Source organism: Capsicum annuum, chromosome 4 (genome assembly GCF_002878395.1).
Source record: "Capsicum annuum cultivar UCD-10X-F1 chromosome 4, UCD10Xv1.1, whole genome shotgun sequence".
Classification (NCBI taxonomy): Eukaryota; Viridiplantae; Streptophyta; class Magnoliopsida; order Solanales; family Solanaceae; genus Capsicum; species Capsicum annuum.
In genome coordinates this window covers 216794604-216805715 of record NC_061114.1, presented here as the reverse complement: position 1 = coordinate 216805715, position 11112 = coordinate 216794604, and the positions used below count along the sequence as shown (strand labels likewise).

General features: G+C 32.0%; 1 protein-coding gene across 4 annotated transcripts; it reads left to right on the top strand.

The window, feature by feature from the left end:
- Positions 1–5167: 5167 nt before the first annotated feature.
- On the top strand, positions 5168–10053 carry LOC107855735 (probable rhamnogalacturonate lyase B). 4 transcript variants are annotated; one of them, XM_047411054.1, is made up of 16 exons: positions 5191–5365; positions 5432–5519; positions 5699–5820; positions 6322–6381; positions 6479–6598; positions 6697–6816; positions 6991–7132; positions 7238–7408; positions 7493–7648; positions 7740–7846; positions 7987–8077; positions 8306–8447; positions 8534–8693; positions 8954–9070; positions 9221–9347; positions 9701–10053. In XM_047411054.1, exons 2-16 carry the CDS (start codon positions 5448–5450, stop codon positions 9950–9952), a joined length of 1959 nt encoding a protein of 652 aa, XP_047267010.1. In that variant the 5' UTR covers positions 5191–5365; positions 5432–5447; the 3' UTR covers positions 9953–10053. The 4 variants fall into 4 exon arrangements, with proteins under 4 accessions (XP_047267009.1, XP_047267010.1, XP_047267011.1 ...); XM_047411053.1 differs by having other exon boundaries at positions 5168–5519; XM_047411055.1 differs by having other exon boundaries at positions 5191–5524.
- Positions 10054–11112: the final 1059 nt, after the last annotated feature.

Here is an 11112-nt window from a genome sequence, read left to right as displayed (position 1 = left end):
AAATTCTAACGTTTGCTTATAAAGCAAAGCTTTGATCAATTGAATAAATTCGCTATCTTGAAATATCCTCAATGTTTGTCTTATGGTTTTTTTTTTTTTTTTTTAAATCTAACAAATAAAAATTTAATTTAAAAAGCTCTGCATATAATTTTTTCTTTCTTCCCTATGGCATTCATGTGTCTTTCTTTTTTAAAAAAAAAAAAAAAAATTCTCTTTCTGATATTCTTACTGTATAGTCCTTGTCTTCAAACAGAACTTTACTTCTTGGGCTGAGGATGCTGTCAGAATGACAAGAGTTGATGTTGCTTGCTTTAAGATACAGACTAGGAAATATAGTCAATAATCAAAATGATCGTGGAGGATTGGTGAGATTGTTTAGCTACTTTTAATTAGAAGTCTTGATTTGAGTCCTCGGAGAACATCATGTTGGTGCGTCATCCACCCTTAAAAATTTAGAATAAGTCTTGTACTGCGCGATTTGAATTAATGGCGAAGCTAAAATCGGATACTGAGTCGGAAAACAACGAAAAAAAAAAGGCAAGGAAACACTCTCTTCAATGCTCATTAGTTTGATGTATTATTCAACCATTTGCAAAGATTAATTTACAGACTGATTTTAAGCAGAACTGAATTATAAATTAATAATTATAACTGCATGTACCAAGTGAAATTTCAAGGAAAAAACGCAGCTTTTATTTGCCAGTTACTCTGTATATGTATTTTTCTTTTTAAAAAATAAAAGAATCACAGAAGAAGATTGTATAAACGTCCTAACTCCTAATGCACATGTCTTTTGTCGATTGAATAAGTTGGTATTAGAGGCGAATTCAAAATTTAAACATTTTAAATGCCCCACTATTTTAGCGTATCAATATTTTACGTAAATGGAGTCAATATTACATAGAAAAAGCAATAAGAAATACTCATTATTGATTTTGTAAACAAAGAAGAGTCTAAGATAAGGAAGGTCATGGGTTCTGTTCTACTTAACCACAATCTTTTATTCTTTTAATAATAAAGACTCACTTAAATATTTTCCAAAAGATTGTTAAAGATAGGATGGCAGGATTAATATTTGTACAATTTCTAATACATATATATACAATAAATATTTTATTTCAGATGCCTGAGTATAGACCACCCTACTACCTGCTCCATCCTATTTAATTTTCAAAAATAAACTTTTTTACGTGCCCCGCCCCTTGCTCTTCGACGTTTAAGCATTGCCCTGCCTCATCCTGCTCCAATTGTCATCCTTATCAATGGTTTAAAAGACAGTTTTGAGACTCTTTTCGAGGCAAAGCACTAGCAAAACATCTTGACGCACAGTTGTACGCCTCAAGCGTCTGATTGTACGCACTAAGCACGTCTAACGTCCAATCTTTGAGGCTTGGCTAACAGATTTTAGGTAAATTATGGATTGATTTCTTAATTAATATTGTTGACGCTTATAATCCTATAACTAATAAATGATGTTTCATAATTTTTTTCATCTATATGAATAAGAAGATTGAGAATAACTCAAATAGCAAGTCATTGCATTGCATATCTACTATTTGAAAGCACCGTAAGGATGAATATCACATTTTATAAAAAAAAAATACTTAATTAGCCAAATTTACATCTTTACTTATCATTGGTCTTTCTATTATTGTCATACATTTCAAAATTATTATGTTTTATCATTTGTCGTACATCTCAAAATAATAGCTATTTGAAATGATAATTATCACAAAATATGAAATACTCATTCTAATCTAGGTAGTCATCCACTTCAAATCTAATAGTAAGTAAATTATGTTTTATTATCTCAAAATTATCATGAGGATACTAATAAAGTTTATTGTTTATTTTCTTTTAGAGATATAAATTACATAGTACGATAATAATATATTTTACAATAATGTAACTCATTTGTTATTTGAAGTATAAATATTAGAGTTGAATTTCATATCATAGTAGATATTATAACATTTCTTTATTTATACTTATAAAATTATATTAAAAATTTTATTTTTTATGAGTTCGTTTAACCATGTTTTTAATTGTTTACAAATTTTACTTTACAACATTATTTTACTATATTATAAATTAAAAATTAAAAAATTTATAAAATTTACCCCTCATCGCCCCGTGGTAATTAAAATGCCCCATGCCCCCATCCCACTCCTCCGCCAAAAACACTGATCCCTACTTGTAACTTGTGACCATCGAATTTGTGAAGACACGATTGGACCTTTCCTTTCTTGCAATTAAAAAAAAGAGCAACTTTGGCGTAAAGACATTCAAACGTGACCAAATTAAGGAAAAGAAAAAAGAATCCTTTATTGGGAGTTGGGTAATATTGTAATGAGACAGCTGATAATCCCTGTTTTTTATACTCCCTCGGTACCTTTTTATTTCTCATAATTTGATCGAACACAAAATTTAATATTTTTTACCAAATTATTTTTTGTTAAGATAACATATTATTATTATTATTATTATTATTATTATTATTATTTTTAATTATTCTTGAAAAATATTTTTCTGAAAAATAAGTTGGTTTTCTATTTATTTTCTCATGTTTGGTTGATGAGTAAAAAATATTTTTCGAAAAATATTTTATGGTGTTTGGTTGGTGAGTAGAGAATATTTTTTTGAAAAATATGTTTTAGTGTTTGATTGGTGAGTGAAAAAATATTTTTTAGAAAATACTACTAACTGTTAACAAGTATATCAGTGCCTCTAACAACTCAACAATTTGTAAGAAATAATTTAAGCATGACAAATAATATCAATACCGAATTCTAAAATACTACAATCACTAAATTAAAGCAACTATTCATTAGCAAATATAGGAGACACTTCAACATTTTGTCAGGACAATCTTAAGATACTACAATCAATAGAAATATTATGAAACGACAAGCTTATTCAACATCATGAAAACAAGTTACATCGATGACAAGATGAAATATGCAATTAGCAAAAGTAACATAGGTAAGTCTTTCTCTATGAATATAAAAATAACAATACATTCAACGAACATTGGAAATGGAAAAAATTCGAGTTTCACTTTTTTTTATATCAAGCAGTGAAAAATTGAAGCAAAGCACAGTGAAAAATATTTTCGAGTAATGTAAATTTTTGAGAAATATAAATTTTTTGAGTCATATGAATATGAGTATTATTGGGATGGGGAAAAGGAATGGGGGTAGGGTCCTAAGTCTCATTTGTCATTTTCTGAAAAATGACTTCCCTTGACTCATGAGGGAAGTCATTTTCCATCAAATGAAGGAAAATGATTTGTTGTGGAAAATATTTTCCCAACATTTTCATCACAACCAAACAAGGAAAAATTGAAAAACATTTTTCAGAAAACATTTTCCATCATACCAAACACACCCTAAGTGGGGCCTTATAAGTGAAATCAATAGGGATAAAAGTGGAATTGTTTGTTTAAATAGTTAACAAATAAGGAAAGATGATATTCTTTTTGAGATGGACAAAAAAGGAAATAATGACAAATAAAATGAGACGGAGGAAGTATGAGTAAAGCATCTAGTACTTTCGAATTATGAAAAAATTTGCTACAACACACTCCTACTTCACAGGGGTTCTATTATTTCCTGAACTCAATTTCAGTGTATTTTTGTCACCCTTTTAGTTGATGTGACACCTTTTTAGTTAACGTGACACTTTTGACGTGAGTCCTATTTTATATAATAAAGATGTCATGTCAGCTAAAAATAATGACAAAAAATGCTCAAATTAAGTTTAAAAGGATTGTAACAAATTTAGCTATAGTTTGAGGAAATAATGAATGCTTATCTTTTTTGATATAGTACTAAATTTAAAATACTTAAATTTTAATATTTAGTCTAATAAAGTGGCAAAGTAAGAATTTATTTCCGCCCATAAAATTCTACCAAAAATATTTTCAAATACTCACGATGATAATGGCCAAAATGTACTACTCCACAATCCGTATAACAAAGGTGAAAGGTTAAAACAGTAGTGCTTATGTTTGTTCAAAAATTCTATAATTACTATAGAAAAGTATTGTTATATATGTATACTGATATTTGACATTCGAAATTCATTTAGCTATAATAATTAAAATTATACAAAATTAGAAAAAATATGAATATAAAAAGGCAAATATTAGTACATTTTTTCCTCGTGAAATTATGAAATAATTAATGTGTACTATTTCAATTAAATATTTTTTCTTAAAATTTACTGTGCATGATATTAAAGATGATTATCATAAATATTTTAATATTTTATTTTGTACATAATATATTTCTTACAAAAATTATTACGTAATATTTGAGTATGCTATTATAAAGAAGTAATTTTATAAAGACTGTAACGCTAAATAAATATCATTGTTGTTATAGGTAAAATATCATTATAGAGAAGTAAACTATAAGATGAAAAATAATTTCCAAGAAAATCAACCTACTTAAATAAAATATTGTTATAATAAAGTAACATTATAAAGAGTTTTGACCTTATATTATTGTTCTTTATACTATACACGGTGGGACTTAAGTACTTGCCATGTCAAATAAGGAAAATGGGTTCCCACTGTGACAGAAGAAATAATGAATAGGCAAAGCAACCTTTCCTTGTGTAGTAGTTGGCATAACATAGCATGCCCAAACTTTCCTTAGGTAATGGATAAAATTGTGAAAGAAGAAAAAAAACTTCTCCAATTTTGTCAAATGACTGAAGTGCCCTTGAAATGCCAAACAACCTGCTTTATAATCTGTCAATTTCAAAAAAAATACTTACGTTTCTTTTTAATACGTTCAAAAAACTTTTTTTTTTTGGACAACACTTTACTACCAACTTTCCAGGCATTTAAGGTCACAAAATAAAAGTTATTATGATACATTTAACATAACTTTAATTTAATTTTTTTTCTTAAATTTTGTTTTAGGTCAAAACATAACTTTTTTTTTTATAAATGGAGGGAGTAATAATTAAAATATAAAATATGCTCCATTCATCTCATTTTATGTGGCATGCGGTATTTAAAGAAAAAAACTTTTAAAACTTGTGAGTTGTGGCCTAAAATAATCCTTAGCTATTTGTGTGGCTAGGAATTATTTTGTTAAGTGTGCAAAGGAAATTTTAAGATTAAATTGTTTTGTTAATAATATTTTTTAGATGAACTAAAAAGAAAAATATGTCTACCAAAATAGTACGAAGTGAGTAATAATTATCCATAGGAAGAAATTGCAAATGCTGCTTCTATCCACATTGAAGAGAGAAGCCCAAAAGGCAGGACTTTCATCCTAAAATAAACGGACAGTTCGATGCATTAAAGCTGCTGCTGCTGTATGGATTCCGAAAGTCCTCCATAATATAAATGGTGGAAAACTTATATACTTGTGCAGGTTTATTTCAACATTAAAGAAATCTTATCTAGTTGTTGCAGGTTCTGTTATTACATTATGAGTGAGCCAAAGCAAAAGCATTCACAAATATCAACTCCACTTCTGCAGCTTCTTCAGCAGGAGGACCAAGTACGGTATACATAGATATATTCTTATTCCTATTTATCTGTCTGTCGTAATTTATGTGACACATTTCTCTTGTATTTTATCGGCTAAGCCGAAACAGGCACTAAAATGTGGTTTTTAATTCATTCATCACCTGAAATTGCATTCAATAGAGCCATTTTGAACTGTTTTATCCACTGCAGGTAGTAATAGATAATGGCATGTTCCAACTCACATTGACAAATCCAGGAGGAAAAATCATTGGTATTCAATATAACGGGATCGAAAATCTGCTGGAGCTCAAAAACCCAGTCTTGAATGGCGGGTAAACCGCGCCAATTCTACCTTTTTAGTTCATTTTCAGTGTGTTTGGTATGGTGAAAGTCATTCATCATGAAAAATGTTTTCAACTATTTGGCTACTACAAATGTTTTCAATTATCCATTGTTTACTTGACATACTTTAACTATCACTCCTTTTGTATTAAAACACATCTCGATGCTGAATTGGCCAAATATTGTTCCCACTCAACAACAAGCGTGTGTCAATGTGTAGGCAAATTCAACATTGAGGTGTGTTCTAATATAAAGGGAGTGATATTTTAGGTAGGTAAATGGAACAACGGATAGTGAGGTATGCACATTGCAAAAAGGTGATAGTTTAGATGTGTTTTTTGACCATGAACTCCGATAACAATGTTATGTTAGTTGGAGAAAGTAATATTATGAAGTTAAAAAAGTAGAAATCATTGTAAGTTAGCACTCTGTATATTGAGTTTATGTGTAGTTAACTCGTTATTTTAGCTATTTTTACAATGTATCTTCAGGTTCTGGGACTTAAACTGGAGTGTACCTGGAACTGTTGGAACGAGAGGAAAATTTGATGAGTAATATTTCCCTTAAACCACAACGTAACCATGATCTAGTGATGCATATAACTTACCATAATTTCTACATTAGTATTCATATTTAGCTATTTTGCAGGATTGAAGGTAATAGTTTTAAAGTTATAGTGGAAACTGAAGAACAAATAGAGCTCTCATTTACAAGGACATGGGATCCTTCACTTCAGGACGAGTATTCCCCGTTAACCATAGACATAAGGTTCAGGTTCTTCCTTTGGTATAACCTTTTTATGCACACCGATATATCTCATGGTACAAGAAGAATTTTTATTTAGCAGCAGATATGGTAATTTTCAGGTTCATAATTCTTCAAGATTCGCCTGGTTTTTACTCATATGCTATCTATGAACACAAAGAGGATATGCCAGCATTCAACCTCAATGAAACCAGGATAGCTTTCATGCTCAGCGTCGAAAAGTACTATTTCTCCCTCTGTATAAAAACTGCTTTTTCAACTAAGAAGTGGAACTTATGGAAGTTTATGTTGTTTTATTACAAGACAAAAGATGCTTCCTACATACAATGCACTTAGGTTCATCGACTAACCTGCTGAATTGATGATGAAGTGATTTACTTGTATCCAACTTTTAGGTTTCGGTACATGGCTATGGCAGATGATAGGCAAAGAGTACTGCCCCTCCCTGTAGATCGCGAACCTCCAAGAGGGAAGGAATTGGCATATCCAGAAGCTGTTCTGCTGGTTGATCCTGTGGAGCCAGAATTTAAAGGAGAAGTATATATAAAACTTTCTGTCAGCGTGAAAACGTGCTTCTTATTTGATATGTATAATCACTTAGTACTTGAGCCTCAACACTTGTGGTTTTCTTCTAATGAGTAGGTTGATGACAAGTATCAATATTCGTGTGAGAACAAAGATAACAAAGTCCACGGCTTCATTTGCTTAGCTCCTCCTGTTGGATTCTGGCAAATTACTCCAAGCAACGAGTTCAGAACTGGAGGACCTATCAAGCAGGATCTTACTTCCCATGTTAATCCAACAACTCTGGCTGTAAGTAGCTTATAACCTTTCGAGTTTTGACTCATCAAACATTCGAAGTACTTTAAGGTTTTATTGATCGAAATGGTTGTTTAGATGTTCGTGAGCACTCATTATGGAGGGCAGGATTTCGTGATTCCATTTGGAACAGGTGAACCATGGAAGAAAGTTTTTGGACCTGTTTTTATATATCTCAATTCTGTAGAAGACAAGAATGATACACTTTCCCTTTGGGATGATGCAAAAGAACGGGTATACCACCAAAGGATCAAAGCCTATTTTTGCGCATATAATGATGTTCGGGTTAATTCATTGTCCTTCTGTGTATTATGTGTTCATTTAGATGCACAAGGAAGTTAACTGTTGGCCTTATAGTTTCCCAAGCTCAGAAGATTTTCCAAAAGATGATCAACGGGGTGCCATCCGTGGTAGATTAGTAGTCAGTGACAGGTAGAGATTCAAAATTTTCCCTCTGGCGCTATTCAAAGAACATTTTCTCTATTCCAATCATGAAAAATGAAAGAATTGAATTACTACATGTTCACATTTCATATGAAATTCAAGTTTAGTTCAATTTTGTATTGGTGAAGGTATATAAGTAAGGAGCATTTACCTGCAAGGGGTGCTTTTGTGGGGCTAGCTCCACCTGGAGATGCTGGATCATTCCAAACAGAATGCAAGGTAAGATGCAAGATCTTTGTTAACATGCTGTACCTCAGTCTTCAGAAGCCAAGAACACTATCAAGGTCACTTGGTATATTGATAAGATATAATATTCGAGCTTAACAAATACTGCATCTGCTGTCGTTGATCATAATATACAGATTAGTCATAGGAACATGGTTTATGACAGAGTTAAATAAGAACAAACGCGATACAAAGTAAGTTACACTATATTTTACTCATCAGGGCTACCAATTCTGGACGAACTCGGATGATGAAGGATATTTCTCAATCCAAAATGTTCGTCCTGGGGACTATAACCTCTATGCATGGGTACCTGGCTTCATTGGAGATTACAAATATGAAAAACCCATAGCAATTACTGCAGGTTTCAATCATTTGATATTTTCTAAATTTCTTTATGCACTTCCAGTTTTCAAATAATCCATTCTACCATATTTTTTATGGCTTTAGCTTCTGATGTTGATACCGGTGAACTTGTATACGCGCCTCTGAGGAGCGGTCCTACATTGTGGGAAATTGGTATCCCTGATCGTTCTGCCGCAGAATTCTATGTTCCTGACCCTAATCCACAATATATCAACAAACTTTTCGTAAATCAACCAGCAAACAGGTTAATGAGAAAAAATTCTAGTATGATTTTGATGATTCAACTTTATGTATAACCCTATATGCGTGTAAACAGGGCGTAGCATATGTATAATAGTCTATCCAGAACATAGTAAGCTACATTTTCTAGAATAGTAGAATCCAGAACTCATAAACTCAAAATTCTAGATCCACCTCTGCCTTTAAAGCTACATTCCTTGTTGAGGTTATACCAATGCACTATTTAAAACTAATAATAGTCATTTTTTTTTCTTTTTTTGCCAGCTTTAGACAGTATGGATTATGGGAGAGATATGCAGATTTATATCCAGATCAAGATTTGGTATTTACAGTTGGAAGTAGTGACTATAAAAAAGATTGGTTCTATGCTCAGGTGACAAGGTACAACATTTCGCGACCAGCATCAATTCATATAAATATAAACTGAAACAAGAATTTAGAATAAGTACATATTGGATAATTAATTAGTCAATACTATTGTTATGATGAAGGTCTTGCAATCAATATTGATTCCTTTTTTAATTTGAGCAGAAAAGTTGGTGATAATGCATATAAACCTACAACATGGCAAATTAAATTCAATTTAGAAAGCATTGATCAGACTGGAAGTTACACATTGCGTATTGCGCTCTCATCTGCAACTTTCTCTGTATTGGAGGTATTCTGACATGAAATATCTCATATTTTTTTTTATGTTCTTTCTGATTAATTTTATCAAACAACATGAATCAACCTGTTTGACCAAACTTTCAAAAACTTTTTATATGAATTGCTTATCGAGAAAGTATTTTTGGAGCTGCAGTTAGTTATTTTTCTCAGCAACAATTTATGTTTGGCCAAGGTTTCAAAAGTACTTTGGGGAAAGCTCCTTTTTTCAACTTCTACCCTTTTTTTTTCTTAAAAGCTTGGCTAAACATCTCAACTTTGTAAAATAAACATTTTTTTTGATGTTTTTTACCTAGGAGCTTAGCCAAAGGGGTTATTAATGTTGTTATGTGACTTATTTCTCAGGTAAGGGTGAATGAGGAAGAAACAAATCCACCACATTTCTCAAGTGGACTGATTGGAAGTGATAATACAATTGCTAGACATGGAGTCCATGGGCTGTATTGGTTGTTCAATGTGGAGGTAGCTGCAGGCCAACTCCTTCAAGGAGAGAATATCATATATCTCAAACAAGCGCGGAGTGTCAGTGCTCTCCACGGGATTATGTATGACTATATTCGTCTGGAAGCTCCTCCTCTTTCCGCTGCTCATTATTAAAGATCTAACGCGCATGCTCTTGATCTCGTCTACAAATTCAACTATATTGTTTTCAGAATAAACATACATATTCCTTATCTCACCTGTTTCACATATTCAAATTCTTCTTCTTCTTCTTCATCAAAAAAAAATGGTCTGTTGACCTTGAAGATAAAACAAAATAATTTATAATTAATATTTAACTAAACAGATGAGTTCTATCAAAGATTAAAGAATGTTTAGCTTTAATTGATAAACATTAAATTAAGACGACATAAACTAGTACTATATTTTATGAATATATTACATAATCCTGAACATAGGAAGAGAATAATGATTTTAACACAAGAATGGTTTAATCAAAAATGTCATACATAGATATAAAACGAAATGATAAATATATTTGATTAAGTAAATGACGAGATGGTGCTGTTGTCCACAACACAGATAAACAAACCAAGCATAAGACAGCATTTAGCTTCAAATTAAGAGATCAAGCATAATGCTCGTATCGTTAAACATGATCCACATAAGCAGGCGCCGCTGGTGTTGATGCAGCTGATGCTATGGTAAACTATAAATTGTGTTGCTCGCAGTGCTGCAGCTAAACGCGAGTTTTTCAATCAGTGAAAACTAAATAAACATGCTTATTCTCTTTCTCGAAAGCAATTCATCGATGCAGGACCAGCAAAACTAACACCTACCTCTCTGTCTGATTTGCTGCAAAATGCTGATAGCAAAGAAAGCCAACTTGCCTGAAACAAGAAAAGCTGTCGATATATTCAATTAGATCCACCATTAAAAAGAAAAAACTCCTTTATGAGACATAGACGGCAACCATATAGGTGCATAGCCAACTTATCGAAGGAATTGGATCTTCATCATCTCGATCCATATCTGCCAACTGTTGCGGGCAGAGTGCGGAATGGACGAAAAAACTATACAGTAACGAAGATGGTCCATATTATATACAACATACCCAGTGTAATCTCACAAGTGGAAGTCTGGGGAGCATAAGATGTATGCAGACTACCTACCTTTGTGGGGTAGAGAAGCTGTTTCCGATAGACCCTCAGCTCAAAAGTGAAGTTATTCTGAAAAGATCTGCAAGAAGAATTGGAAGTGGCAGACCCTAGACCACGCCCAAGATCTGGGCTTCCCCCTCCCCAAAACTGTTTTAG

Bases quoted from the DNA above. Each gene is read 5' to 3' on its own strand.
- LOC107855735 (XM_047411053.1), top strand. From the start codon at position 5,448: ATGAGTGAGCCAAAGCAAAAGCATTCACAAATATCAACTCCACTTCTG. The intron at 6,382-6,478 runs GTAATATTTCCC...GCTATTTTGCAG, and splicing joins ACGAGAGGAAAATTTGATGA to GATTGAAGGTAATAGTTTTA. The intron at 7,649-7,739 runs GTATACCACCAA...GTGTTCATTTAG, and splicing joins GGGATGATGCAAAAGAACGG to ATGCACAAGGAAGTTAACTG.